Source organism: Erithacus rubecula (assembly GCF_903797595.1).
Source record: "Erithacus rubecula genome assembly, chromosome: 3".
Lineage (NCBI taxonomy): Eukaryota > Metazoa > Chordata > Aves > Passeriformes > Muscicapidae > Erithacus > Erithacus rubecula.
Window position 1 is genome coordinate 111,524,523 of NC_136689.1, and position 26,302 is coordinate 111,550,824.

General features: G+C 37.5%; 1 protein-coding gene across 1 annotated transcript in view; it reads right to left on the reverse strand.

The window, feature by feature from the left end:
• The window catches only part of NSMAF (neutral sphingomyelinase activation associated factor), a 38,977-nt gene extending 13,178 nt beyond the window's left edge, over positions 1 to 25,799 (reverse strand). The window contains exons 1-17 of the mRNA XM_079302701.1: positions 25,399 to 25,799; positions 15,772 to 15,861; positions 15,597 to 15,675; positions 15,438 to 15,505; positions 15,316 to 15,352; positions 12,427 to 12,477; positions 9,824 to 9,895; positions 9,414 to 9,461; positions 9,236 to 9,288; positions 8,600 to 8,729; positions 6,770 to 6,841; positions 5,819 to 5,927; positions 3,653 to 3,829; positions 2,508 to 2,587; positions 1,044 to 1,134; positions 887 to 950; positions 716 to 767 (exon numbers count right to left, since the gene is read on the reverse strand). Coding sequence (XP_079158827.1) covers positions 716 to 767; positions 887 to 950; positions 1,044 to 1,134; positions 2,508 to 2,587; positions 3,653 to 3,829; positions 5,819 to 5,927; positions 6,770 to 6,841; positions 8,600 to 8,729; positions 9,236 to 9,288; positions 9,414 to 9,461; positions 9,824 to 9,895; positions 12,427 to 12,477; positions 15,316 to 15,352; positions 15,438 to 15,505; positions 15,597 to 15,675; positions 15,772 to 15,861; positions 25,399 to 25,736 — 1,611 coding nt within the window. The 5' untranslated portion in view covers positions 25,737 to 25,799. The remainder of the gene's footprint in view (positions 1 to 715; positions 768 to 886; positions 951 to 1,043; positions 1,135 to 2,507; positions 2,588 to 3,652; positions 3,830 to 5,818; positions 5,928 to 6,769; positions 6,842 to 8,599; positions 8,730 to 9,235; positions 9,289 to 9,413; positions 9,462 to 9,823; positions 9,896 to 12,426; positions 12,478 to 15,315; positions 15,353 to 15,437; positions 15,506 to 15,596; positions 15,676 to 15,771; positions 15,862 to 25,398) is intronic.
• Between the last annotated feature and the right edge of the window lie 503 nt (positions 25,800 to 26,302).

Below are 26,302 nucleotides of genomic sequence, written 5' to 3' on the forward strand. Positions count from 1 at the left end.
TTAACAAGTAATATGTGACATATAAATCTATAATATCTAAGGGTATCTTCAGAACTGTCATTGCATAGCTGCCTTCTCATTCTTAAGACATCAAATAAGACTCAAGACTAAAATCTGGAATAAAACTAAAATTATGAAATTTCATTTAAATACCACCATATCAAACCATTAATTGTAGACTACTTTTTTAAAAGCATCACTGTATTAAATAAGGTTTCTTTGATAAAGGAGTTTAACAGTATTTACTATGTGACAGTTGATGATTCTCAACATATTCTACAAGTTAAGGTTTCTCAAGGCTCAAAAACCCAAGACACTACTTCTACAGTTTAACTCTCCAGATGTATTGTTGCCAAATCCTTACAAGATTCCAGCAGACAACACATAAAATTGTCTTTTCAGCCTTAATCCACACTCTGGTAACTCCCATGTATTTCCATTAACATTCACAATGATACTTCTGTTAAACTAAAAGCCAGAAAGCAGGCACAGATAAGCAAACATTGAGTTGATATAGGATTAATATACATTAATAAAGAATCCATAAAATGCAGTCATCAGCCTTACAAAAAACCCAAAAACCAAACCCACATAACTGAAAAGCACAAACAACAACAAAAAACCTAACACACTCCAGCTAAGCACTCTCAAATCAACAGTAGGTGAGTAAGCTAAGCACAGATGAGAAGATTTGAATAATTTTCCAGCCATTTACCTCTTTGAAATCTGTTGCACCATCCAAACAGTTTTTCCAGGTTTCTGCAATGCTAGATAAGACAGATCAATCATACATTTGTTAAAAAAAATATTTTCAAGGCTTTGCACTCCCCATTGAGGCATATTGGAAAACAAAACCAGCCTAGTTATAGACGAAATGTAAACAAACCTGTTGAACATTCTGTCAGCATGATCAAACTTTCCATTCTGCAGACAGAGCATGTATTCTGGAGCTAAGGAGAAAGAAAAACAGCATCAGCTTGCTCCAAACCTTGTCTGCTTTGGAGGTAACTGTCTGCTCAGAGAGCATATAAAAAGTGTCTTACCAACTCTAACGAGATAAAACAAAACATAACCCGGAGAAGAATAATGGCTTCCATACATGAACTTGGGCTCTGGCATTTCCTGATAACGTGTCTGCAACATAGGAAGAAAGAAAGAAAGAAACCTCTGTTTCAAATCAGCACTCCTGCTTTCCCTCAGTACAGAACACATACACACCTTCTTTTAAAGAAATAGATTAGGACCACCCACCCTCAATTTTTCTTCTAATGATAAAACAAACTCTTAGGTTGTAGTATCCTTGTAGCTTTAATTAGAGCAGTAAATCAATATGGAAATATAACTGTAGTAACTGATCATCCAGAATTAACAGGCATTCAGTGTTTTTTCCCTCTCCCACTTCAGCACATAACTGCAGTGAATCAAATTCAAAGGAGAGCAAACAAATGCTTCCTTTTCCTGTTTCACATCAAGTTTAATGAAAGTATGGAAGAACATTCTGACTGCCATCAACCTGGAAGATTACTTCCTGTTGGAAGCTTCTATGCATTACTCTAAAATATATCACAATATAAACAGAATGACTTTTACTGCAGGAAGCATGAAGTCAGTAACAGTTTGAGCAAAGTCAGATCTTAGCAGGAAGACTTTATTTACTGTTACTGTAAACACAATATTCTTCATATCCTTCTCTTCCACTATCTTATGAACCTATATGATTTTGAAGCATTGAAGTCTTTTTTATTGATAGAGTGGAGTTATTCTATTCTAATATTTTATTCTAATATTTTTTCCAATGTTCTGTAAATTATTTTGGAATAATTAACTTTTCATAGAAGACAATAATTTGACAGAAATAATTTAAAGCCAAGCAACTGAGGACCTAAGTATGTGTTTGACAGCATATGAAAGGAAAGCCTGCCTACCTTGAGAAACAGAAAAACTTGGTGCACTATTATAAGCATACAGAATTTTCAAGTTAGTGCTCTGACCTCCATAGATCCAAATTTCCTCTCTTTGAGGTCCTCTCCCCCTAATGCAGTATTTTTCTTAAATGGAAATACTTAAGATTTCTATTATTCTTTCTTATTTCTTTCAAACATGTGTTTTATATTATACATTTAAATCCATGGGTTTTGAAGTTTCATAAATCCACGTATGTTTATAGCATCTCAGTGTCACCATATATATATATATCAACTGGATTCTGGGATATTATTTTTAAATATTATTTTTAAAATATATACTTATGAAAAGGTAGTTAGAGAGAGGAAATGGATTAAAATAATTTTAAATTAGTACTGACAAAACCAGTTATGATGAAATTAAGCTGGAAAATAAATGTGGAATGGTTATAGGTATGTTTGCTTCTGATAAAGTTTATAGTTTATTTTTGATACAGTAATTCATAAGACATAATTCCCAAAGCTTGCTGGACAAAGCTCCTTTTATTGCCAATATGTACAAGGCACAAAATATTCAGTATATAAATGCCAAGATATACATACCACAAGTCTATCCAGCCTTTCCTTATTCAGGGCACCAACTGGTTTACTAAGGTCACGAAATGTTTCAGGCTTTGTCAGATCTTAAAAAAAAAAACCAAACCAAATGCTTGGTTATAGACTCCAAGCATTCTACTAGACTTTAATGTACTCTAATCAACATTTAAAAACAAACAAAAAAAATTCCCAACCTATCCAAGCAGCAGCAAAGCAAACAAAAGCCAACAAAGAATCCCTCCAGTAATTTTCTCCCTCCCTACTAACTGCAATCTTATAAAGTCTTACTGTAAAAGGCTACTGATTTTCCTTCCAAGTACATGTAATCTCATACCTCTTGCTTAAGAAGGAACAGTTAATATATGGGACAGTTCTTACAAGTAATATCGCATAGTCAAGGTACTTCTACCAAATGCACAAAAGCAGCTGGTATCATCTTCTTTCTACTCATTAACCATTCTGTCAGGCTACAGTTAAGTTCCACCATACAATCAGATTGAAGTGTTTGAGGAGGTGATGATGAATAACACAAGATGCCCCTATTCTGCTTCTTGCAGAGGGACACAATCCTCAAAAGGACAAAATCCCAGCACAAATTTCACTTAAGACCTTAATCAAGGAGCCTATTTAGGCACAAGCCTTGTCAGCCTCTTGTATTCAGTCTGCAATGCAAAGAATTATAAAAGAACACCTGGATTCTACACATTTCAGTGCATCTAACTTGTTTCCCCCCCCCAAAAAAAAAAAGCCAACAGATCAAAACCAGTCATTTTACTGGTTCTTTTCCATTTATAAGAATCACAGAAAGTCCTTGAATGTTCAGTACTGCTGATCTGCAAAGCAATCAAGCAGATGTTTGGCACACACTCTGAGAAGTGAAATACTTAGCAGAAAAAGGTGAGGTATTTATATATATGTATATAAATATAAGTATATAAAATATGCATATGTATATAAGTATATGTGTATAAAATACCCTCCCCTACACCCCTAAGCTAAAGGGGAGGGGTAAGTCCCCAAAACCAAGTCCATCCTAGACCACTAATACCAGGTTAATTTGAGGTAACATGAAGTTTATGCAGTGCAAAAGCCCCACACACATATTTCAGGCAGGTCATGATGTACTAACATGTTTTTTTATATATACATACCTAACACTGAACTAGAGTAGTCTGCTATGATCCAAGGAAATACAGGATACTGGGAGAGATCGTTGCAGCTTCTATCAGCCAGATTGTTGAGATGGAGAAGATACTGGTAATTTGATATATGTCCTCGCTGCCATTGCAACACATAACTTTCAGCTGTGTGCTCTGCAATATGATTTTCTAAAATAAAGTAAAATAAAACATTAAGAGTTGTGAGGTTTGGAGTTTGGCCCCCAAATTATACTGTGATTAACATTATACTAAATACTATAAGACAATAGAACAAGTCAGAATTAATTGGCAACTTCATGTTGCTATAGATATCATACATCACACATTTTTATTATCTCTGCCAAGGGGTCTCAGTTGCATTAGGCCAAAAAAAAAAAAAATCATAAAGAAGGAGTGCTGAAACCAAATGCTGAAACCAAACACAGTAAGAATGGATGAATATTTAGATAGGAATGGAAAAATATTTGCAGATCATGAACAACTCTCTCAGCAATCTGGTAACCTTTAAGATTTCAAATTTCTAGAAGTAGTTCTGCTTGAGTCAAGAAAAAAGTTAAATATATTTTCCTACTGACACCAAGGACATCCACGAACCATAACTTGTAGAAATAAGTCATGTATGTACATGAACAGGATTTAATTTTAGATCCACTGAAACAGTGGGTAGAGAAAAAGAAAACTTGACTCACACTCAAGAAAGTAGGAATTATACACCTGGACTTCTCTTTAAAGTGTAGGTAGGAACTCACAAATTCAAACTGCTCTACTCTGCTCATTAGCTGTAGTGTCAAGGTATGCTGCTGGAAAACTGGGTTATTTATTTAAACTTTCTTCTATTGATTCAATATACAGCACCTAGGCAAGTGCCTGGAATAGTAGAATTGAAGGACTGGAAACATGGCATAATGGCAAGAAAGAAATTTGAATTAGATTATGTAAGGCCTCTATTTTAGCTCAGCAAAGGGTGGAAAGACATATTCCAATCTTTCCTTCACTTTAGTACTTTAAATTCTGCAAGTAAAAAGTGTTAGCCTCTCTTCAAAGAGAGGCTCTTCTGCTGCCAGAGAGATGCTGAGGTGCTACAAACACTTTTAGAGAAAGGGCTCACCCTTTTTTTTATTTCTAAGAACCAACATCATAAGCATTTTCATTTACACCTTGAAATTTCACCCTAGAAGATTATCCAGAAAAAGCAGTGTAACAGAGAAAATGATGTCAGAATCTATTTCCTTTTCCAAGAAAAGCCTAGAAGACTAAAACAATTCTAAAGAAAAGTTATCATTCCTTCGTGGCCTTTCTATTTTTCTGTGTGAAGCAGGAGTGAAATGAAAATTGATATTCAGGTGAGTTCATTGAAATAGAACTAGAGTCCTGGTACAATAACAAAATAGCACAATATTTACAAAAACATTTTCAATATTTCAAGTCAATATGAGTTTCAATATTTCGAATTACAGAAAAAAATCAGCCTTTTTCTCCTTTTTTTTCCAGGACACACACATTTTAGGAAGTTTCTGTTCACAATTTGCAAAAAAAATAGCCATCACTTTCTATAAATTAAGGCATACAAATTTCTCATGAGAAATGAGAATTCACCTGTTTCAGAATGGCAATCTTCATCAACCACTCCTAAGACTGAGGAAAGTTCAGGCACCTCTGTGTGCACTGGTAATCCAACTATTACAGGAAGTTTCTCAAGAGAGTCTTAACTGAGGTCTTGGGGAATCCACACACAAGCTAGTCTACATTTTTTCAGCAAAACACAATTTAGATGAGTGGATCTTATTTATCCTTTGCTTTGAAGATACCATTTTGAGGCTTTGTTTGTTTCATTTGTTAGATTTTTGTTTTGCTTTGTTTTTTTTAAGTGAGGGAAAAGGGACTGTTAAATGACAGAGCATATAAAATTGCAAATAAAAAAAATTAGTTTTGCCTCAATAATGCCACCTCATCTTTCACACTCAACTCTTCAAACACAACCAAACTGGTGCAATTTCACAACATTCATTCTGATCTTGGCTTATTTCTATTAAATATTTTACAGCTTATATATCTGTTTATTTTTCTCATTCTTCACACACATCAACAGAGCAAAATCCAGACAAATTTCCCTTCACAGGGTGCTACACACTACATTAATAAATAAATACTGCAAACCTATATATTTTGCAATAAGGCGATAGACCTCATCTCGATCCTGACAGCTGTAGAATTTCAAGTAGATGTCAGAACACAGATCATTTTCTGTGCAAAACACTTCAAGTCCCTGCAATGTTAAAGGGGGGAAAAAACAAATGAGAGCAATTATTGATAAGCTGCAATACTTGTGGGTTTTAACAGAATGTTCCAGTTACTAATATCTAAGACTTATGACTCTATATTGGGTAGCAATATTTTTTTCTATATTTTTCTATATTTTTTCCCACAAAATCTAACAGGCCAAATTTTTTATTTCTAGTCATAACAGCACTCAATTTACACTGAGCCAATAGATTGGCTCTGTTTGGATTGATTAACCCTAGCTAAAAGACATTTAATTCTTTGCATCACTACATTCACTTAGGCAAAAAAAAAAAAAGTATATGTGTTTCAAATGTGTTTTGAGACAAAAAGATTTCTACAAGATTGGAATTTCAGTGCTAACACCAAAAGCACACATTTTAGGTTTCACTGCAGAGCTCTTGACATTCCTCAGTCATGTACAGCAGGAATCATCATTCCACATCAAACTCAATATGAAGCAGTGACCAAACTTCCTCCATTAATCAATCCAGAGAAAATACACCGTGAGAAATTCATTCCATCCCGTGATAGGTGCTTGAGATAAATGGAATTAATTGCTCCCTAACAGTACTCCCTTCTCCTGTGCTGACTGCTTATGAAAGAAGTTTTTAATCCTTGTCAGAATTCACTCTGTTTTCATCTTTTTGACAACATAGGAAAAAAAAACCACTTAAAAAACTGGAAAGGATCATTGAGTACTGTTCACTATTTAATACAGAGCTTTTAAGAACACATGGCTTTTATCTAATGATGCAGACTGTTTCAGCTGGTCCCTTTAAGAAACCATATATACAGCAAGACAGTAAAATAAATACTTGAGCTTACCAGTGGCATCAGCCCATGTCTTCTTTTATAGATGCGACGCACATTTTGCAGTGTTATTTGTACTACTGGTTTCTGTGGGGGATGAGGGAGGGGGAAGAAAAAATGGAGACATTCTAGTAGGTTTATGTTCCTCTACTTTCCTCAGACAATCTGAAGTTTTCCTTGACTATAGATATTAGCAATATGAAAACAATATCCATCCATGTAATTTTAGCAGTGGAATAGTGATGCTAAGCAGTTCTGTTAAAAAGAGGAAGCCTGTCTTGGCTGTTGTTTTTAGCCAGAGTAGCAGAGCAGTTTAGGGATCAGTAAGCAGCAGTGTATTATCCCCAGTGTGTCGCCTGCAGCAATGCTCATGCACCAGAGAAGCAGAACAATGAGCGGGATTCAAAGGAAGCCATTGGGCTGCCGGGCAAACTGTGCCAAGGGTGCCACCTGCTGGGGGGAATCAGGATGGCACCGTCATCCCACCGAAACACCCTTCCCGTGCCTGGACTGACTACAGCATGTCACAATCACAGGACAATTCAGGTAGGAAGGGACCTTTAAAGGCTATCTAGTACAACCCCACTGCAGTGAGCAGGGACACCTTTAACTAGACCAAGTTACTCTGAGTGTGGCCCCACCTAACCTTAAATATTTCCAGAGATGGGGCATCCATCACCTCTTCAAAAAACCTGTGCCAGTGTTTTACCATCCCCATTGTAAAAAAAAACATTTATTTTCACTATCTGATTTGAATCTAGCCTGTTCTAGTTTAAAACTATTACCTTTTACCTATAGTAAAAGGCTCTGCTAGAAAGTCTACACCCAAATTCCTCTTCCTTTGTCAAACACGCTTTCTCCAATTCCGTTTTTCATTCTCTGACGATCTCTCTAACTCAATGTTCCTTTCAGAGCACTCAGAGCTTTCCCTTTATTATGTGTCTGAGTCTCCTGACTCCACTGAATCTTCTGCTTGTCTTTTCCTCATCCTTAGGGCACTCAAATTAGGCACAGATTCCTTTCATTCCCCACAGGACACCAGGGGATGAGAGCACTAGAGGTATGCTCCAGTCCTCAGCCCTGTGGAGGGAACTGGCAGCCCAGCATTGGGAATTAGAGGATGGGTCTAGCTTGGTACTTCATCCTTGGGCAGACTGTGCTCCACCAGCCTGCAGGACCAGTCATACCCAGCTGGAGTAGCACCAGGGCTGCTGATCCAATCTTACATGCTGACAAGCAAATTGGAAAAAAAAATAACCTGAGAATTAAAGTTTTCTGGTGATCATGCTACTGCCACGTCCACACTAAAGGTATTTCACAGAATCATAGCAAAGTCAGTGGCCTGCTCAGATGATCACTACTATTTCTATGACAAAGTTCCAAAGCAGTAATCCATCTTAAACATGCACTCTGTTTTCCTCCAGAGAAAGAAATGATCAGTTTAACAGAAAACCTAGCTAAGAGCTCCCAAAGTAAACTACATGTATATAAAGCTCTCACTAAGTTGGATCAAATCAGAGTAAGATTGAGAAATTTATCTTAAATGAAACATTACAAATAGTAGTCTTCAAATATTAGTAGAGAATGAGCAAAGGACATTTTGTGCTTTGTCAGTAGGAGGTAAACTTTCAGCAAGTTAGCACAGAATGAAGCCTCAGAGGAAGAGACACACTGAATGCAGCAGAGATCAAAGGAAAACTAATGACCTTCTAATTATAATTGAAAATAGTCTTCTTGGAGATATGCTCTATGTGCATTTCAGAGAGAAAGTACAGAAAATTAAAACTGTCCACCAGCAGGGCAGCGTGCTCACACTGTATGCAAGACCATCTATGAGGCACTTACAGGATATCCATTAAGAGGCTGGAAGTACAAGTTAGCATCACTAACGCACACATGCCCTGGATTAGTCACCAGTGGTGTCACCATTTCTGCTTTACATTCCATATGCAGCGTTTCAGATATGCTTTGAAATCTACAAGTGAAGAAAAGGAGTAAGTTTACCTCCAGTTCTTACTTTGGTAGAGGCACCCTTAAATTATTTAGAAAGGTTTTAGTTAGCTTTCAGCCTTGGGACATAACAATGGGGACTTCACTAAGCCTATTTTGCATAGGAATAAAGTTCTTTGATGGGACCTCCACTTTAGCAGACACTTTAGAAAGGAACTGCTACAATTCTGCTCTAGTGTCAGAGTCAACTGACTTTTCTAAAACTATAGTTTTATTTGGCATATACTGATGTGCAATTGCAACAAATTCAGGGAGAAATGAAATGTTTTGGAGACACAGTAACAAAGTAACACATCATCATAACACAGAATTTCCCACTCCATTCCAGATACTTCAGAATATAAAGGTAACTCTCTAAATTAGAGAAGGTACACTAACTCAAACAACCATCTAACTATCAGTGCAGTTGACTAATCAACCAACCAGATGAAAATTATTTCTCAGTAGAAAGTGAAGTGATTAGAAATGTACCTGTTTTTATCAAATGAAGTTCTAGCCAAGCGTGACTGCAATATAGCAGTTATCTAAAGTGGAAGGAAAGAAAAATTAATATGGACTCTGATTCAAATGCAATGTGAACTTAGTAATTAAACAGTAATATCACAAATTCATTATTAAGCAGGGATATTAGAAATAATCAGATACTCACCATGGCAGCTTGATCCCCCATCTTATCTAGACAAGAAGCTCTGTAAAGCTAAAAAACGATCTTTAAGTGAAATAGCACAAAGATGTCCCTTACAACTCAGAAGTCAACAGAAACAGGAGGGGCTTTAGCATTCTTGGTGATGGCATACTAAAAGATCTATCACTATTTCTTTTCAAAGTAGGACATATTTATTCACTGCTACTGCCATGTTACTACTTTTCTTGCTACCACCTGGCATACTAAAAGCTAACATGGGTCACTTATGACAGTGTCAGAACTAGATGCTGTGTTCAGTCCACATTTTAGAAATAGATACTCCAAGGTTCTCACCTTGAGAACAAATAAAGCTCTGAACTAAAAATCAAAAGATGCTGTGACAAACTATGTAGGGATATCAAATAACCACATACCTGATGTAGAGTTTGCACAACATCTCCTACTTTCCCAGCAACATCCAGTTGGAATAAGTGTTCTGCTCTACCCTAAAATTAAAAGTACATTTACTATAAATGAATTTCAAATAGAACTCAAGGGAATAAAAAAATTAAATTAAACCAAACTAAACTAAAAACCCTTAAATAATAAAACTCTAAAATCTGGTAAAACTAAGATTGTGTTATACCTCAGAGATTCCAAAAGCAGATTTAAAACCTGATCTTTTTTTCTTTACAAATATATCTTCCCTGTGGAAACCTCTCTGTGCAATATTTCGTCTGTCTTTTAATACAATACAGCACAATAGCTCTGAAGTGAATAAATTAATGTAGTGCAAATATCAGTAAATGTAGAAGCAGTACCTGTTCTGCCTATTTTAATATCAGGTATTTTAATATCAGATATTTTAATATCTATTTTAAACATATGCAAATATAGAACTAGCAAATGGCATGTCACATTTTAAACAGCTACTGTATTTCTCATATGTGAAAGACACCAGCCCACCAAATCTTTAAAGACTAGGCTAAAAAAGTTAGTAATAGCCATCTACATAAGTAGTTTTGAGATGAAAAGATCCCAAATCCAATCATAGCCTATTTTGACTAGCCCTTTACAAAAGCCTCACTAACACATCAATCAGCTTATGTGGCACACCCATTTTTCCCCTACAAAGTTTTCCCAGCTTTCTTAAGTGTCATTTTATTGTAGACATTCCTGGTTTTACCTTAAGTATATAAAAAGTATGTCTATGCATCAACTGGTACTAACTTTACACACACCTCACATTTAGCATAAGTTGTTGGATCCTTTCATAACCCCTGAATGTAGCATAAAACTGTATCAATATGTTTCTAGAGTGTTTTGTGATTTCTCAGGCTAGACTTTAAAGAAAACCAACCAAGTGATCAGTAGAACTACAGGAAGACACTGCTCAGTAGATACAACTGAATTAATTTTAAACTGAAGGAAGACATGAAAATCTAGATGATCTTCAGTGTAAGGTATGTGATCTAAGCTGAACTGACAACAATGCAAAAGGAGAACATGCTTCAAAAAGTAAATGGAACTGGATTATAGGGAGACATGAAATTCAGTAGCAATTCAGATAAAAGCCTTGCAACATTTCACCCAAGCATTGTTTTTCTTTAACAGGAAAAACACAGCTCTCACAAATCCTAGAGAATGGTCTACAAGTATTCCTTACAGCTCACAATGTGACAGTTTTTGTGAGCAGTTGTCTCTGTAGCTCTCCAGCCATATTAAAGACAACAGCTTAGTATTTTGTAATTGATCTGAAACAATCAAAGAAAGACATGGAAGATAAAATGTATTACTCAATTCCAGCACTCAGTGACATATATGGAACTGGCAACAATTCAAGTAGAAGTTATTCAGCAGCAACAGAAAAAAATCAGAAAAGATTGAAGGTGAACTAGACTTCTTATTTTAAAACACAGAAACATAGCTGCACTTTAGCAAAGTAAATTGTGATGGCTAACTGTCAGAAATGTTTTAGCTATGAATGAATCATAACTTAGGAGAAAATGAAGTGAAAAGCTTTCCAAACAACCCTTCTGATTCTCTTATTTTCCACTGTGTTGGCAGTGGGATAAGGTATTGTCTGATACTTAATAAATCTTGCACATGGCTGCAAAACAGATCATGGAAGGACTAGAAGACAAAATAGGTTCAACACACGAAGAATTATCAGAATTTAAAAAAAAAAACAGAAAAAAAACCCAACCAAACAAATCAACCAAAAAAAAAAAAAAAAAACCCAGAAAAAAGTTTCAAGTCCTATTTTAGAGGAAGATCTAATCACAAAACCAACCCAAAGCACTTGTTGAGAGAACAGGGATCCTATTCTTGCATATTTGCTGTTCACCACAGCAATACAAATTTGTGGACTCCATCATTCTTGAAGTTTCTTATTTGAACAAATACATTGAGAAATATAATTCTGTCTTCCTCAATTCTTGGGCAAAATGTGAATTAACTCAGCATAATAAAAATTGTGTGTTTGTGTCTTAACTAATCTCATAGTTTAACCTAAGAACCCTTACTTGTATGCCTTGAAGCCTCCAGGCTCAGAATTGCAGACTGACTCCACCAGCAGAAAGCAATCAGGAAGCACAGCAGAAAGCTCCAATTTATGGGGTGAGCAGCCCTATCTGCCATTTCTTTGAACTGAGAAGCACTTGGCTGGGATATATCAATTAGCAATCTCTCATCTCAGGTCTGAGCAGAACTGAGAAGCCACTTAGCCAGGATGCAGTGTCCACTGTACATGAGCAGCCAGCTGATAACTCTGACTGCTGAGACCATAGAGCTGCACATAAGGTAAATGGCAAGAGTCAAGTTTGCAGCATGTCCTCCAAGAAGTATCATAAAGCCATCACAGAAGAATTCAGACATGGTTTTTCAATATGCAATTATTGTTTTTAAAGCTTCATTGTTATGAAGCTTGTTACGATTATCATTATCAAATGATAATCATCTTACTCTTTCAGAAATGAGAACATAAATCCTTACAAAACCCCAGTTTGCTAAGAGCAGTGAAAAAATACATACTTACTCTTACTGTTTTATAGGGTGCAATAACATTTCTTTCTTTAATGAGAAAAACCTGAAAGAGTAACAGACATTACAGATTCACACCTTAAAAATAAGAAAACTCATCAGAAATACTGGTAAATACAAAGCTACACTGTTTAAGCAAGCAAAACACTGGGTTGTAATACCCTGCTTTAACTACCCCAGATAAACTGCAGAAAAACAATGAGCTTTTATATTGCAAGCAGGGCAAGAGTACAATTTAGTTCAGAGGCTTACTTATACAGTTGATTAGTGGGTTTTTATCCTAATCATATGACTTCCAAGGATTTGCAATACTAAAGCAAATACACACAGCTACATGCAGTGTGGCAGATCCTCCCCCTCTTTTAGTGGCTCAAGGTTCTGTCCAAACAGGAATTACCCCAGACTGGCAATTCATGACATACACTGAGCAAACTTTCTGAAATTAATGCCTTTCTTCTGCTGCTCAATGTTTTGCTTTCAGCTCTAATTGCAATGAACACCAGATTTCCTCCCTCATTCAATACCATGCTTTTGAACAGTTTTATTTCTCTGGTGCTAGCCTCATCTCTGAGAACATCTTTCCTCTCCAAAACCCCATAAAAGTCCTCTCCTTCTTCAGAACATTCTCACAACTCCTATAAAAATAAAAGACTGCTAGCACACAAATTTGCACACTGTGCCTTACTATCCACCATCTCAAGGCAACAAACCAGAAATAAATTGTGGTTTTGGTGTTTGTAGAGAAGGCTCAAACTTGCTAAATCTCAGGCCTAAGGTCAGGATTGGTTCTGAACTAAACAAACACACAGAACTGCTGTCCTGGAGTGACAACTGCACAATCTGCTGGATTCTACTCCTGGTCCAAGAGACTTGGTTGATCACAGGTCCTTACCCAGTGCCTCAGTTTCATTCCTACAGATAGCACACCTGTGGTTCTACACTCCAAGGCATCCTGCTGCAGCCTCAAACCAAGGGCAAGCACTCAGCTTGCCAGGATGGGTGTGTACAATGCTCTCTATGCAGAACCCTTTGGCTGCTGCATGCAGCCTTCCTCATTCCCATGAGCTGACAGAGCCAACCTTCACCACACAACTGCTCCAAGAAACATCCAGCTAGAAGAAAGCAAGTGGTAGGCTTAGAAGCCCATAAGCTCAGCATGCCTCTCTATGTGCTGCACTATAAAACAATGGTAATTAGTGTCTTTCATCTGACATCAGCATTACAGACCTGAATCAGGCCATGGGACAATCAGAATGAGAAACCTGCTTTACATTCACTGCTCTTCTGCAGGATAACTACACTGAGTACTCTACATTACATAAGAAGGAGATATAATAGTTTAAGGTTTTTTACTTGTAAGCTGAGCAAAAACTTTAGCATCCTGTATTAATTTCCTATTTTGGAGGATTTCCTCCACTTTTATCTCAAGAAAAAATAATTTAAAATACTTTAAAAGACAGTAAATGGGAATAACAATTTGAAATAATCTCATATCATTATTCCTATTTACTATATTTTAAAGCCATTAGCTCTAAGGTGTCTGTTACACAAAGACAATCTGCTTATCCAGCTATGTACTAACAATTTTTTCTGAGTCTAAAAGGCAAAGATGTTTAAGATGTTCCAAATATTCCCTATGTGTGGTTTCCTACAAGGCCAAAAATTCTACTTAAAAAACTGTATTTTTAATTGGATCATGATCTATCAATTACAACTAGTGACTACTTAACACTTGGAAATCTATATGCCTTTGATACAAAATACCAGCATTTATGATGCCACTAAAGTATTTAATAACCTTTCCTCAGAGATAGGAACATGACTGGCAAGTTATAAATGGGAGGAGTGAGGGGTGCTAACCACATTTTCCATCTTAAAACTTAAAACTAATTCCTCTTTCCTACAAGATGTTTCTTATAATCACTTGTTCTTCAGATGTACAGTGGAAGCACTGCCTGGAGGAGTTAGAAATACTTTTTAAAAAATCACTCAGTACACGAGAAAACCTGCCAACTCAAGAAATAGATTACACAGTACTTTCCACAGAAGCAGTTTCAAAATGAAATTAAATATCCTGATTACTACAGCACAAACCACAAACTTCTCTGGCATAGATAATATTGAATACTTGAGTTTGTTTTTGATTGCAGTGGCATGTAACTGAACAAGGCTATCAATCTTGGGCATTGGTAAAGACAGATTTTAGAAATATACAAGAATATTTAAAATTGCATTTCCTGCCTCATCTCTGTTTTATCTTGAAAGGAACATGTGAACATTTTTTTTTCAAATTTTTACAGCTTTGGAACACCTAGCAACTGAAATTTATCAAAATTTAAAGTGCAACCCCTTGGTTAACTCTAAGAATGAATACATTCACCATCACAACTCTTGACTGAAACTTGAAGACAGTATTTCAGGACAACTTCTGAAATCTATTTGGTGGTCACACAGCACAACCCAGTTTTCACAAAGCTGAACTGCAGGGACCAAGGTGGCTTTGTTGTTATCACAACACGCTGCAGAAAGTAGATGAAAGCAGCAAAACAAGACCAAAGTAAAGATTATTAATAGCAAGTTTTATTACAGTCTATTCTCCTTTTTCATTCAATTCTAAGGTTTCCCTAAGCTCCATTATAAAATGCAGGGCAAAAAGTTCAGTTTGTTGAATTAATGACTTAATTAAGTAATTAAGAGTGCAATTTCCAGCATCAACAGTTTCACATTAATGCTAAGGTTTTGACACTAATTAGTTTTGTTTTCAGTGAACTTCCCACTCTTGGGCTACAGCTTTGAGAAAAAATACCATTAAGGAACATAAACTCGCTCATTTATGTAACCTCACCCATTTATACACCAAGAATCTATTACATGCAGGTCTTACCTGGTTACATACAACAGAAATCCCTCCATGTGTATTCCTAAAATGCAAATAAGATATTTGAAATTATGGCCATTTGGGCTTTAAAAGAAGATAAATACATACAGTATCCCAAATTTGCCTACCGTATGAAAGGGTTGTTTGCTTCATTATCTTCTGGGGCTTTTATACTAATGCAATCCCTCAATGGTATCTGCAACAAGTTATAAAAACACACAGTCTTTCTTAAAAGCTTTTAAAAGAGAATCTTTTTTTACCAAGAAATTTAAGTTTGCATTGCTTACCTTGATAATGGGCTGGATATTGTCATCTGGTTCAAAAATAATTGACTTTGAACAGATTTTTAGGGAGCCTCTGAATTTTCTAAAAAGAACAATAAAAAAAAAAAGTTGTGCATGTGTTTGAGATACATGAGCCTAGAATGACTCTAATAAATTAAGGTATATAAGAGTTTTGTACCTTTCATCTTTGCAATCTTTATTTATAATATGATTAGCTGTGTGCTGTTCAAAGTAATATTCTTCCAAGTTAAGAAGAAGCAGTGAAAACCTACAAATTAAAAAAAAAAAAATCTTTTATTCCAAGAGAAAATACCGTAACAGTTAGTACTCTTAATAAAACATCTCAGGTGTTTGAAAATTTTTCACTGATCTCTTTGCTGCACCCCACACCCCAATGATTAATTAATTTAGATTTTTAAAATAACAACCTATATAGAAAATCTGTGTACATGCGAAGAAGATAAATTGAGGCTCTTCCAACACATATAAGGTTAGATATTTGATTCCAGTGTTTTAGGTGGAAATTATTTGAATATAGCCAGGCTTTATGCTTTAGCCCTGATCAGTGTATGCCAGGAAAATATGCAATGACACAAAAAGGAACTAATCACTTAGAATGGATGGAATTAGACTGTTTTGAAACCAAGCCAAATTACATTGGTCTAAAATGTTAAGTGAAAACACTGGCACAGATTTTACAGCACAACTGAGTCACTCTATGGATGCCCTCTGAGGAAGCATTACCTTCCTGACCAACCACATTGAGGACTTCCTCTGTACCTCTGTTCATGGACTAATGTGATTAACAACAAACCTCAACAACAATGAAACAAAAATAGGAAACTGAGGTCTTCAAAAGTATTTAATTGCAGGATCATAGTAATGCCAGTGCTGGTACCAAGTAAATGCAAATAGGCCAGATTAGGGAGAACATGAAAATGCTTTCTCTACCAACTTAACTAAAACTGCTACAAGTGATCAAAACTCAACAACATTCTAACAGGGTGAACACTCAGTGACTGTTTCAGCTGTAGAGAATGTCAGTGGATTTTGGCACAGCAGAACAACAACTTCAGTTGGAAGCACAACTTGTTTGTGTGCAACACTGATCTGATCTGCACTAGTACTTAGTATTTATTTACACTCACATTTTGAGCTTTTTGTATTTTGCTCATTATGTGCTTCAATAGAAATGCCTGTGAAAACACTAATAAACACCAAGTGTCCCCAGAGCAGTATTCAAACAGCAGTAAATATGTCAAGAGTTCACAAAATGAACTGAGTGAATCGAAAAGCCTGTTCATCAAAAAAGCATTTTTCACAATGGAAAATAAAGCACTATTGAAAATATATCTTGTGCACTTAAAAGACTTTGTTGTGGTTGTTATCTTAAACAGAACATAACAATAAAGGTTTTACCACAACTACAAGTAACAGTGGGTCTATATACTGAAAACTGCTTGTATTTCCAAGATACTTTGTCCTACTGCTCTGCTGCTTTTTCAAAATGGCCTTATCTTTACTTTCCTCTCGAAAACATTTTTTTTTAATTATGCCATTGTGCTGGTTTTGGCTTGATTTTCTTTGCAGTATCGACCATGGGGCTTTGTTTTGGATTTGTGCTGAAAACTGTTGATAATTCAAAGATTTAAGCACTTGAGTGCACTTAAACAGAGCCAAGGCCTTTCTGGTTCTTGCCCCACCCTGCCAGCGAGGAGGCTGCAGGTGCACAAGGAGTTGAGAGGACACAGCCAGCACAGCTGACCCCAGCTGACCCAAGGGTTATTCTGTGCCATATGGAATTACACTCAGGAGATGAAACATAGTAGCTTCCATGCAGCTACCATCATAGCCCATTTTTCAACATATCATCCAGCTGAAATCATACAGGACAAACTTAAAAATTCTGATTTTGCAAACTCAGATCTTGCAAGTTTTATCACATTTTTAAAGCTTTAATGAAGCTATGTTAGGATGTATAAAGAGCAATTCACCAGTAAAATGTTCTTCTTTCTAGTATGATAAGCATATACATTCCATTTATTATCCACAAGCCAATTATTCTTATTTAAATAATTAAAAAAATCAAGAACAAAAGTAGATCTGTTTGAAAAAAAATCTATTCTCTTTCATCAGGAAACAGCCACTATTGACATAGGGAACATGAGCTTCAGAAAAATGGCATGTATTGTCCCCCATACATTATTTTTTTCCCAAGAAAATTATAATGCCTGTTCAGCAGAACTGATTTCTGAAATTCTTCATTCTTGGGATCTTTCCTTCGTCTCCACCTATTCTTTTAACAAACTCACATTTTTATATTCTTTCCAAATCCACCTGTTGACAGCACTGGTATTTACTAGATTGGTAAAATTTTTAGTAAATGCAGGCATCCCTCACGTATTCAAGACAAGTCCTGCTTTTATATCACAACATTGGCTGTTACTCACAGTAACTATAATATGCTCAACATAAGCCAAAATATATAAACCAAGAGAGTTCTCTTTGAAATGTTGTAATTATAACCACCTCTATGAAACTATTGTATTTTTGTACTTGTCACCTTATAAATCAACTTGATGCCTTAAGTCAATCCACCTTCCCAAAACAAGAAGCTGAGGTATTCTTTCCCCAGCATAACACTTAGTGCTGCTGAACCAGATGATTTCATGAAGAAAAGGAAAAGCAAAGATATGCACAAAAACTCAAGATAAGCTCTTTATACAGGATAAATAGATACTGTGGGGAAACTGTAGGTTTATTCCTTTTTAAATACCATGCTTGCTAGCAGCATCCAGTTTATCCTTTTGCTATCCACTCTGTATCTGTTCCACATGAGTACTCATTCTCCAGGCTTACAGACAGCATCACTGTAGAGCTTCTTGCTTGAGATCAGTGATCTCCTGTGCAATGATCTGCCCACTCACCTTAGCTTTTCTGTCTGGAAAATGGGTTGTATTGCTGTGCTGGAAGCTGTTAAAGCATTTTTCCTCAAACGTTGTCCATCATATAGGCTAAGTGCATTTTCCATATTTATCTTCCTCTCCCATTTTCCACAGAGCCTTCCATGTTCTGAAGACTTTTCCTAGCATTTCTATGCTTGTTGCTACTCTACTTGCAAGTCCATTTACTCTGCATTTTCCTATATTTTCAGGCTGCAACAAGCCACTTCTGCAGACAGATAGAGCTCAGATATCAAATCTCCACAAATGCAATCACAAGTCTCTACTTCTCTCAAGCACCCACTGCAACTGAGACAAATTTACTGCCTGTCCCAAGACTATGTCGCAAAAACTTCCCCTTTTAAAATTAATATGATACCATAAGTGAAAGCAAAATTTTCAGACTTGCATCTCACTACTGGCTAACAAATCGAGACCAGCTCAAGTTACTGCCAATAATGAACTCTGAAGATTATGACCCATGATCTCTGGAATAACCTTCTGGAATTTCTCAAGTCATCTCAGTCTTTACTGCTCAAGTATTTAAATTTTGTTTGCCTATGTTAATGATCCACAGAGTTGTCAAAGAAAAGCCATTTCCTCACATTACTAGAGTACAGTCTTTTTATCTTCACAGGAGAAATAACTTGCACATAAATAAACAGAGCCACTGATAGTTACTCTATCAACAGGGTCTCTCTTGAGATCCATCACTGTACATGAGGATACTTCAGGCTTGCCAGGAGGTTTAACAAGTATCTACAGATACCAAGGGTACAGATCACTCTCTGGCATGTTGCATAAGTTGCATGTTGCAAACAATGTTGTGAAGGCCTGAAAAAATAGGACATCAATCATAATAGCTATAAAACTACAGCAATGGGGATCTTTGACATATAACTAAGCAGTTGGGCTGTGAGTTGATTGCCTTTCAAAGAGCTAAAGGAGGTATTCCAAAGACACTTGTGATATCAAGATGACCTATATACCAAATTGATATACTATCAACTGCTATGTGGTCCTACTACAAGAATTTGTAAGCATGTTTAACACAGATTTAAAACAGTAATTTGATTCCGCGCATGACAAGAAGACTTAAAAAAAATACAACAAAAAGTAACAGTAGGCAGAGAATGCATGAGATATCCTGTATAAGAAACTGGTTAAACCTGTAAGAGTTAAAAATTATATTTTGGTTTTCAGCCACTGAGCAGCTGTACTGTTCCCAGTGCTGTGTAATTAACAGAACACACTGTAAGCCTATGACTTTGTCACACTGACCTGGAATAGCAGTCTGGAACAAAAATCAATGTCAAGACATGCAACAATAAGTAAGTCTGTCCCCAGTCTACCCTTCATTTCAAGTCTGATCCTAAGACATAAAAACCCCTCAATCTAAGCAGTCAGTTGGGCAAATCATAAGTTTTAACTAGGTAATGTACAAAAATGCTTTGGCATCTAAAATGAAAAAGGGGTTTGATTTTTTTTCCCTCTTTAGATTATCAGCAAAAACCAGCATCTAAAAAAGCAACCAAATAACAAATAAAGTCCAGTTCTGGTTCTTACATATTTGTAGGTGATCCCTTCAGTTTCTATTAGATCATTATCTGGTGCCCTAAACCTTTGCATTCCTGTAATACAGTAATAAATATCATAAAGTTATTTTTCAGGCAAACAGAAAAAGATCAAGTTTGAGACATTTTTCTTATTACCAGCAAGTGGTTAATTTTGATCCTTTTTCAAAATTAATAGCCCAATTGTTACTTGAAACTTCCCAAGTATAAATCATTAATGAGTGTTTATTAAAAATCTGCTTAGAGAAAGGTAATGCTATAACTTGGAAAGCAACTCGAATATCTCTTGACACAAAATCCATTGAAATCTAGCAATAAAACTCACACCTTAAAGCTTATTACAGCATATTTTTATGTTTGCATCCTAATAAAGACAGGTGGTCACAGTGGTATTTAATGGTCTGCAACACACTGATGAAGTTAGTAAGCCACAGGCATGTCTTCAGGGATCACTGACCATTTTTTCTTGGTCAATGAACTTGACATACTAGACTATCCAAAACAACCCCAATATATTATTCTGAAAATGACAAAGAGACAAAGTAGACAAGATTTTCAAAAAAGTTCAAACTCCATGGAAGTAGCTGTAAGGGTTGAGTCTGCAAGATGTTCAATGCCTTATACTATAGCCTCTTAACAGTTCAGTCTTTATCCTCAATGTCTCACCAAGAGCAAACAAACCTTCAGAGAACTTCCAAAATTACTGTATTTTCTTATTATGTGTAATATTTGAAAAATAGAACTTCAGGTGAAAAAAAAAAGCAGCTTTAGTAACTTTGCTACTTCGTTGGTCCCACATATTTGTAATGCCTCAAAAACTACTTCCAGTTGTGGAGACCAGCCAATTTTGACTTAAAAAGCTATCATATTAGCAGACAAGCCATAATGCAAGATTCTATTCAGAGCTGTGGAGTTTTCACAGGATAGTTTTACACATGGAAGAGTACATGGAATGCAGAAATAGTACCATGTGAAGGGGTCAGGCACAAGAACAAGGTGATCAGGAATGAGGCATTACCCTTTGGAATGCAGCAAACCCACACAGAAGCCCTGCTGTCGAGAGATGCTGGGAAAAAGTCAGTTTCACTTTCCAGGGTAAAATAAACTGGCAGCCACCACTGCCACTATGGCAAAGCCTTGAGCTTTAGAGTGGAAAAGCACTTACACTGTTATATCTCAGGTTTAATGCAAGTACTGCATTCAAAAATCAACAGCAGCAGCTTGGAGAGGGAAGAAAGAAGAACATGCTAGATAAGGGAGTATCTTCTATAATAACAACTCACACAGCTGGAAAAACCAAGATCTCCAACTTTCATAACACAAGGAGTTTCCCAAATCCAAAATGCAAAGAAAATTTTCAGCCACAGCTGTGCCTGTCTGAGGGTGTATGTTGGAGGGGTAGGAGCTACAGCAATGGATGATCAATACAGTGTAGGCAAACACATCTCTACATCCCCCAGATAACTTTAATGAAGGCTTTATTTAGAGCTTTTGTGTTGGAACATCTTCAATCCACACAGTGTTAAAAGTATACAGAACCTGGTGGAGTAAAGAGTTAAACTTTAAACAGCAAGCAACTACACTTAAGGGGAGAGGTAAATTAAAGCATGCCAACATAATTTTGCTTGAAGACCTATTTCAAATTCCTGTCTTCATATAGTCCCAGAAAGATCACATTAAGAATAACTGAAAGATTCATATGCCAGTCAGTTAGAAGGTATTTTCTCATGAAGGGAATCAGTATTCCTTTGAGAAACAGCTTCAGGTAGAAAAAAGAAAAAGGTAATGATCTTGCCAAGAAAAACAGAACTCACTTCCTTTTTCAAAGAGCTACTATATAATTGCCACTCAGAAAAGGTCTGAGGATTATGAGTCAAGAACACACCCCAGACGCAAAAGAAAACTCAACACTAAGTATCAAGAAAACACTTGCAAAACTTCAGCTCCTATGATGTCATTCCCAATACACAAGGTTTGGGAACCCAAAGGCACCCAGACTTTTCTAGCATTGCTCTGAGCATGCAGCCAAGAAGCCAATCACCCTTTATTGACAACAACCGGGGGTTTATAAATCCTGCCAAGATGCTACAAAATATCCTCCAAACAAAAGCGTGTTGCATCAGGCTTAGCCTACTTGAGAATTTTACTGTTACTATGCTTGATGTGCATGTCCTCTATACTTCAGTTTGAAAAAGACTCAGACATCCAACAACATTTGGGAGAAAAAAAAAAAAAAACCAACAAACAAACATAAAACAAAACAAGGCCACAGTTTATTTTATATACCAATTTCACCTATCACCTGAAGCACTGGTTTTATTCAAACTGGACACAGGAATGACCATGCAGGGACCAGTGCCTTAGCAAAATTCTTTTTATACCACCCAGGAAAGATACCCATTGATCCTGCTTTAAATTCATAATCTGTGATTGAAGTCTTAATATTTTCATCCTTTCATCAGAAAAGCACAGGCTGGAAATCTACTTGGACACAAGGGTTTCAATTTTTCAACACACCTTGCCCAATCACTTGACCTGAAACTGGAAGTACAATCCTGATAAAAGAATAAAATTGTCAAGGATGAAAAAGCAGGGCAGTCCAATCCAGCAGCAGCACACAGCTAGGCAAAACCAACTCTAAAATTAAACCTCCTCCCAACAAGAGCAATTATCTATAGGCCAGCTGTAAGACTTACTTGCTAATGTTTGAATAAAAGCCTTAATTATGTATATTTTGTCTAAAGAGATAAGATAAGGCTACCAATGGGGGAAAAAAAAGGTAAGAAAGTATGTGCATATATATATATATATATATATATAAACCAAATACTCAAGCAACCATCACACCAAAGATCCATCTGCAGCACCTACATGCTGCCAGTAGGTTGCTTCATGTCAGTGATTTTTCCTTCCAGCAGAAGATATGAACCCCTCACACAGAAGCCAAGCAGGATGCAAGACAAACCAGCAGCACTGTATAGAGAGCCCCTGTACCAAGTGTTTACACTTGCCTGCATTTGGGCACACTGCCAGCAGAAGGGAGAAATCAATTTATACAGAAAGTAACGACCTGAGCCAAACACCACATCATCTAATTTGATGTTTTGTAACTTAAATAGTTGGCAAAGAAAGGATTGTTGTTTATGAAGGATGAATATTTCAGGGATTAAATAAACTGTCCTGCACATAGACATTTCTGCATTTTCTTGTTTTCTAGAAAATGGCATATAGTCAGAAAAGAAGGTTTATGTAACTAGATATTAAAGTAGACTAATTAGTTAAGAAGAAATATTTTTTTTCAGATCTCTTAAAACTAATCTGATCTTCCTTCCCTCCAAAGCAGCTGCCTAAGAAGATTAACTTCTTACTTATCAAGTTTCACAGTACTCTTAACTGGAACTTTTATAGCTTAAAGTTTTGTAGAAAGCAATGTACAAGTAACAAAAACCAAAAAAATAACAACAAATCCCAAATCAAAACACACAGTTGCCTGGTCATTTCACTAGGAAACATCTATACTAAGGACATAAATATCAGGGAAAGTTTTCAAGCAGAAGTTGGAGACTCAGCTACCCAGCATCTAGATTAAAAAATTCTCAGAACCTGTCCCTTCAATGAAGTCTCGCAATAGCAAGCAGGTTTTTTTTGTCTTAAGGTAGAAGGACAACATCCAACAAAAATACAGTGGTTTTGATCTGATATTTCTAAGCTCATAATATTTCAAATCACTTAAATGCTTTTAAGATTTCCTAGTTGAGAAAAGCAGAGGAAAAGAGGGAGGGACCTGATATAGGGTATAAAACATATAAATCAACTTGGATTTTATACTAATATCAATTGTTAGGCAAGGGGAAGAAACAAGAAATGGGTTTGCAGATATAGGAAAAGCTGCCAGTGCAAATGAGAACGAGATTGATCTTTCATGGAGTGCTCAAATTACAAGCTCAAATAGTAACTTTCTGATATGTTTTCAAGTATGAGCAAAGGAAAAAAAAAACTTTTCATCAATAACTGTAGCTCAGTAATGTTGGCACATTGATATGTTGAGTTTGTTCTCAGGGCTTTTTAGAAGAGATTTAGATCCCACTTGGGTTCTTTGGGACAAGTCTTATTTTTGGCCTTTTTTCTCAGCTTCCCAAAAGAGAAAAAAAAAAAAAAAAAGACTATTTACATTAAATCCATAACACAGCTAACAGTCATACCACTTGCTTTTCCTACAATTAAGATGCTTTACTTCACAATTAAAAATATTTCTCTTTTCCTTCTTCAAACCGGAAGTTTGTTCTTTCTGCACTGCAGCAACTTGAAAACACAGCAGCCCCCCCAAAGCAACCAGATATACATGAAGACAAAACGTGATCCAGAACACATCTGTACTTCAAAAAGAAAAGCCACTTCCTCTGAAGAGGTAGCTTCATGGGCTGTACAGCTATGAATCAGAATTTATACGGACAGAGAGAGTCCAGCTCTTCATCATGTGGTTTTCTCATCAACAATAAACAGTGCTGTGTAGCCAGCAGAGACCTGCACCAGCAAGAATTTGCACAGGGATTGCACGGGACCAGCCTGTTGTTTCCCTGGATCCCAGCAGGAGAAAAATGGGGATCTCTGATCCCCCAGCGAAGGGATCCTCTCTGTCCTGCTGTGTGACCCACTGCCCTCACAGAGAACCCCCATGTGACAATATTAAGCTTGCAAAAGATTTTGAAACTTTTTGTCAAGGCAGATACACTAAGCCAGGCAAACGAAAGTGGGACACTACCTAAATACAAGAGAGTAAATTCAGGATACACTCAAGCATGTGTGATAAGCCTCTGTTGTAGGTTCAGAGGCAAAACAAAGATTACAGTCAGCAAGCAGGAACGGGCTAATTGAATGTAACACTTTAAAAAGGCAACACAGAGTCTGTAATTTAAGGGCTGACAGTACACTGACTATAGTGTTCAGGAGGAAAAAAAAAAGGAAAAAAAAATCACAACAAACTACAGTGAAGAACAGCTCCATGCCACAAGCACAACCGAGAACAAACTAACACACAAAAATCTACAAGACGCTATTTTTCATGCAGTCTATGCAAGGCAACTCCTGTTTTCCCAGGTCTCTTCTCCACCCTTTCAGCCTTAACTCAGGGAACCTGATCTCGGGGCAGTAACACCGAGGCAGCTCCGCGCCCGGGCTGCCGCGCCGCGGCCTCGCCGAGGCCCCGCCGGCCGCGGCTCCGCGGGGCGCCCCGAGGGGCCGGGCCCGAGCCCAGCGGGGCGGCCGGGCCGGCCGGGCAGTGCCGCTCACCTCTCCTTGGAGTACAGCTCCCGCTCCAGCCGCCTCCTGCGGATGAAAGCCATGGAGCCTCCCGGCCGAGCCGCCGGAGCCGCCGCCACAGCAGGCCGGGCCGGGCCAGGCCGCGCCTCAGGGAGGCGGGGAGAGCGGGCCGGCCGCGGCCGCAGCCGGGCTGGCGAGCGCGGCCCGCCCCGCTGGTGCCGCCGGAGAGGCGGGGGAGGCGGCTCGGGGAGCAGCCCGGGGAGGGGAGGCGGCCGCAGCCCCGCGCTCTGCGCTGTCGCCCGGGCTGCGGGGTCTCTGCGGCCCTTCGGGGCCTCCGCGGCGCTCACGGAGGGATGCTCTCGCTGCATTACATTGCGAAACAGCTTCGTTACGTGCACTAAAATAAAAGTTTTAAATGTAGTGCCACTGCAGTGAGATCATTGTGCCCGGAACGCGTGTGACAGAAGCTGTCCGGGCAGGAGGTGTGTTCAAATCCTAGAACCACAGAATATGCGGAGCTGGAAGGGATCCATCAGGATTATCCAGCTGTGCCCTGCACAGCACCATCCCCAGGAGTCACCATGTGCCCGGAGCATTGTCCAAATGCTTCTCCAGCTCTGTCAGGCTTGGGGCTGTGACCACTTCCTTGGAGAGCCTGTTCCAGAGCCCAAACCTCTGGCTGAAAAACCTTTTCCTCATATTCAGCCTAAACCTCCCTGACTCAGCCTCATGCCGTTTGTTCGAGTCCTACCATTGCCCAGAAAGACCTCTGTGGAAAGAGGAGTTAAGTAAAATATCTTCGTTCGTATAAAAACCGTTCAATTCATGGAACTGCTGCTGTATCTGAACAATTTATTATGTGTTTACAGACATGATCTCTTGTGCAGCAGAAAAATGATGCCTTTTACATATTTATAAGTTAGAAGAATGGATT